The sequence below is a fragment of the Gekko japonicus genome, unplaced genomic scaffold (assembly GCF_001447785.1).
Source record: "Gekko japonicus isolate JY-2015 unplaced genomic scaffold, Gekko_japonicus_V1.1 scaffold3772, whole genome shotgun sequence".
Lineage (NCBI taxonomy): Eukaryota > Metazoa > Chordata > Lepidosauria > Squamata > Gekkonidae > Gekko > Gekko japonicus.
This window is the reverse complement of record NW_015161521.1, coordinates 87,620-91,645: the sequence shown is the minus strand read 5'-3', so window position 1 is coordinate 91,645 and position 4,026 is coordinate 87,620. Positions and strand designations below refer to the sequence as shown.

At 46.6% G+C, this 4,026-nt stretch overlaps 1 protein-coding gene across 1 annotated transcript in view; it reads left to right on the top strand.

Annotated features, from left to right (window-relative positions):
• The first annotated feature begins 610 nt into the window (after positions 1 to 610).
• The window catches only part of LOC107125795 (phospholipase A2 inhibitor and Ly6/PLAUR domain-containing protein-like), a 19,018-nt gene continuing 15,602 nt past the window's right edge, over positions 611 to 4,026 (top strand). Inside the window, exon 1 of the mRNA XM_015429257.1 lies at positions 611 to 853. Within this exon, the coding sequence (XP_015284743.1) occupies positions 805 to 853 (49 nt within the window). The 5' untranslated portion in view covers positions 611 to 804. The remainder of the gene's footprint in view (positions 854 to 4,026) is intronic.

Genomic DNA, 4,026 nt, shown 5'->3' with positions numbered 1-4,026 from the left:
ACAGTCCAGTGGAGCCTTAGCGTTGGGTGTTGCCTTCTGACACACCACACTTTTCCGGTGATGTCAGGGGGTGCGGCATATGCAAATAAGTCATGCTAATGAGCTCCTGCACCTCTTTTTCTATGAAACGACCCCTGATGGCACTGAACCCTACTGAGCTTCCTCCCTTCTCCAAACCCTGCTCCTCCTCCAAATCTCCAGGAATTTCCCAAGCTGGAGGTGGGAACCCGACTTGCTATAAATGACTGCGACTGTGGACAAAGCAAAGCGGCAGACGGTTCTCTGCCTAGTCCCTCAACGTCAGGCCAAATCCAGCCCCTGCTGCAGAATTAGTTACCGTCTCTTGCAAGGTGCCTGCCTCTTCCAAGCTGGTACAAAGTGCAAAGCGAAAACCTCCGGACTGGCACGGAGCAAAGTACCTCTCAACTGGCTTTGGCTAGAACTGTGGCCATGGCATGTTAGAACACCCTCCCTTCTCTGATTAATGTTTGCTCCGATGCGTCTAAACTGGTTTGGGTGCACATTACAGTCAAAACAGAAACACAGCTACTGGATTCCTTTGGCAGGCCTTTTGTGGGGGGAAAAAGTACATCACTCCACCCTTGCTTGCTCCAAGCCCTCTCGTCTTGGGGATGGGCAAAGGCTGAGGGAGCTGCCTGGATTCCTCTCCCCCCTCTTTTGGGAAGGTCTGGTCTGTTTTCTTCGACAGAACACCCACGGCTGCTTCAGGCAGCGGCGGAGGCTTGGCTCCATCCACAGAACCCAACCCTGCTCTCAACTCAGCCTCAGGGAACATCTGGAACGATGCGAGGCCTTCTGACCCTCTCCTTCCTTGCCACCTTCATAGCTACAGGTGAGCATCCTGGCCTATTTGTAGAAGGGAGACTTGGGGGGGGATTAATTGCATCCATACCTTCCCTTTCCCAGCAAACTCACTGCATGCTTTTGTGAACCGGTAGAATAGTCATTGCATGTAGTGCAGAAGTAACAGGCGACTGCGTTTTGGAACGAGCGGATTGAGGAATGTTTACATCTATACGTCACATGCCTGTTCCAATGACTGGTAGCTATCAGCGAGGCGCATGTGGAAATAAATCAAAACCAGACCCCAACCGCCTCCTGTTCGATATCGTTAGCATACCAGCTCAGATTCTGCATAATGAACAGCACTTGGTCGTCTACCGAAATGTTGTTCAGAAACGGCTGTTGTATTGGTGCTTCATGTCCTGCTTTTCAGAGCTGCAGGAGGCAGAAAGTGTTCGAATATAATCTAATAGTGTGTGTGTGTGGGGGGTATTTCAAACAGAAGATGGCAAACCCCCTCCCACCCACCTAGAAGATCTGTCATTTCTCTTGTACACAACTTTGCTCTTTCTTAACTACTCCCATTGATTTATGGAAGGTTTTTTGGTGTGTCTTTCAGCAGCTGTATCCTGTTTTCATACTGCTCTGCTTGCTTGTATGCTTTGGCTGGCTGGCAGGCAGGCAGGCACTCTGTGATAGGCAGTGCACCTGCAGGGGACACAGAAGGAAACGTTTTGCTTGCACCTCTGGAATACAAGTGTGTGGGGGGACAGAAGCTCAGATTAAACATACCTCCTGCCACCCTCATGAAATAGAGGGCAGAGAAAGAAAACAGAAAGAAGAGATTGGATTTATACCCTGCCCTTCACTACCTTGAGTCTCAGAGTGGTTTACAATCTTTTCCCCTTCCCCTCCCCTGTGAGGTAGGTGGGGCTGAGAGAGCTCTCCCTAGAACTGCTCATGAGGGAATAGTTCTGAAAGAACTTGTAACTGACCCAAGGTCACACCAGCAGCTGCATGTGGAGGAGTGGGGGGGGATCAAAGCTGGTGTGACTTTGGGTCAGTTACAAGTTCTTTCAGAACTATTCCCTCATGAGCAGTTCTTGGGAATCAAAGCTAACCCTAACTACACCAAACTGTGTAGAGTGCTGTAAAATGGATGGGGGGGGGGAAGGGAAAATGCTTTTCCCCAATGAAAGCTATGGCCACACCAGATAAAAAATTAAATGCCTATCCCATTTCACTACTTAACACTGATTAGGAAATCCTTTCAAGTATTCCATAAGAACATAAGAACTTACGAGAAGCCAGGTTGGATCAGGCCAATGGTCCACCCAGTCCAACACTCTGTGTCACACAGTGGCCAAAACCCAGGGGCCATCACCTGGTCCACAAGCAGGGCCAGAACTCCAGAAGCCCCCCCCCCACTGTTGCCCAGCACCAAGAATACAGAGCATCACTGCCCCAGACAGGGGAGCGGTGGCACAGTGGGTATATCCCACTGTCTTAACATCTGAACTGTGTTAGTTTGAGCCCCACGCTGGTGTGAGCAGCCAGCCTGTTGTCCCCAGCTCATTGTCCACCCAGCGATTCGAAAGCTTCGGCGAGTAGATAAAATGGGAACCACTCCCTTGTGGGAGGGTGTTAGCTGATGGTCGGGACATCCTGGTCGATGTTTGGAGGAAGCGGAAGAACTTCTTGGCTACTAAAATCCCTGCAGTGGATGTTTCCGGCCAGGCGGTGGCAGTGTGGCAATTTGACATACGGGTCCTGAAGCCTGGTCGACAAAGCAGCCGTTCGGAAAATGACTGAGCCAAGCCAGAAGACGTTTACACCGTGCAGTGACAGTGTGTGCAATTAAATGAATATATGTTGTCTTCCCTATCCCCTATGAACATTGTTAGTCCCCTTATTATTATTATTATGTTCCATCTATACCTTGTGGCTAATATACACTGATGGATCTCCACTCTATGTTTATCCAACCCCCTCTTGAAGCTGTCCATGCTTGTAGCTGCCACCACTTCCTGCGGCAATGAATTCTTTGGGTGAAGAAGTCCTTCCTTCGAACTGTTCCAAGCCTACTGTTCATTAATTTCATTGAGTGCCCGCATGTTCTTGTATTGTGAGAAAGGGAGAAAAGTACTTCTTTACCTACCTTCTCTATCCCATGCATAATTTTATAAACAAATAGATTAAATGGAGTATCGGATGGTTATATTGGACTCTATCAAACAGGCTTCTTGGAAGGCCGATTAATGGCTTGGAACTTCAGAAGGCTGGCTGATCTAATTAAGACATATACCTGCAATGTTCTTTTGCTGATGCAGAGAAGGCATTCAACAGAATTGGTAGGGCTTTCCTGAATATAGCTCTAACTGCCTTTGGAGTGGGCAGAGTATTTTGCAATTGGGTTAAAACATTTTACAAAGCTCCAAGAGCCAGAATAGTGATTGATGGTAGTACTTCCCCCTTTTTTGGTACTGGGAAGACCACTATTGTTTAACATGGTGATTGAAATTTTGGCAATAGCGGTGCAACAACATCAGTGAATTAAAGGTATCAATTTCCAGCAAAACACCACTAAAGTGCTATTGTATGCCGATGAAACAGGACCCAAGGAGCTCAGTGCAGAATTTTTAAAAACTGATGATGCTTTTCGGAGCAGTTTCTGACTATAAGATTAACACTAATTCAGTACAGGTGGGACTAGGACTAAGAGAAGGGGATAATAAGTATAAGTATAATAACTTAAACAATTAAGTCATTGTGGAAAATGGAGAATATAAGTTATTTAGGCATTCTCCAGTAATTTAGACCCGATGATGGACCAAAATGTATGACCAGTAATCAGAAATAACAGTTAAGATTTTTAATATTGGGTCATGTATGGCTGCGAGAGTTGGACTATAAGGAAGGCCGAGCGCCAAAGAATAGATTCTTTTGAACTATGGTGCTGGAGAAGACTCTTGAGAGTCCCTTGGACTGCAAGGAGTTCAAATCAGTCAATCCTAAAAGAAATCAACCCTGACTGTTCCCTGGAAGGCCAGATAATGAAACTGAAGCTCAAATACTTTGGCCACCAAATGAGAAGGAAGCACTCACTGGAGAAGACCCTGATGCTGGGAAAGAATATTATTTATTTATTTTTTATTTTTGTTAGACAGTGTCATAGATGCAACGAACATGAAGTTGAGCAAACTTCAGAGGACGGCGGAAGAC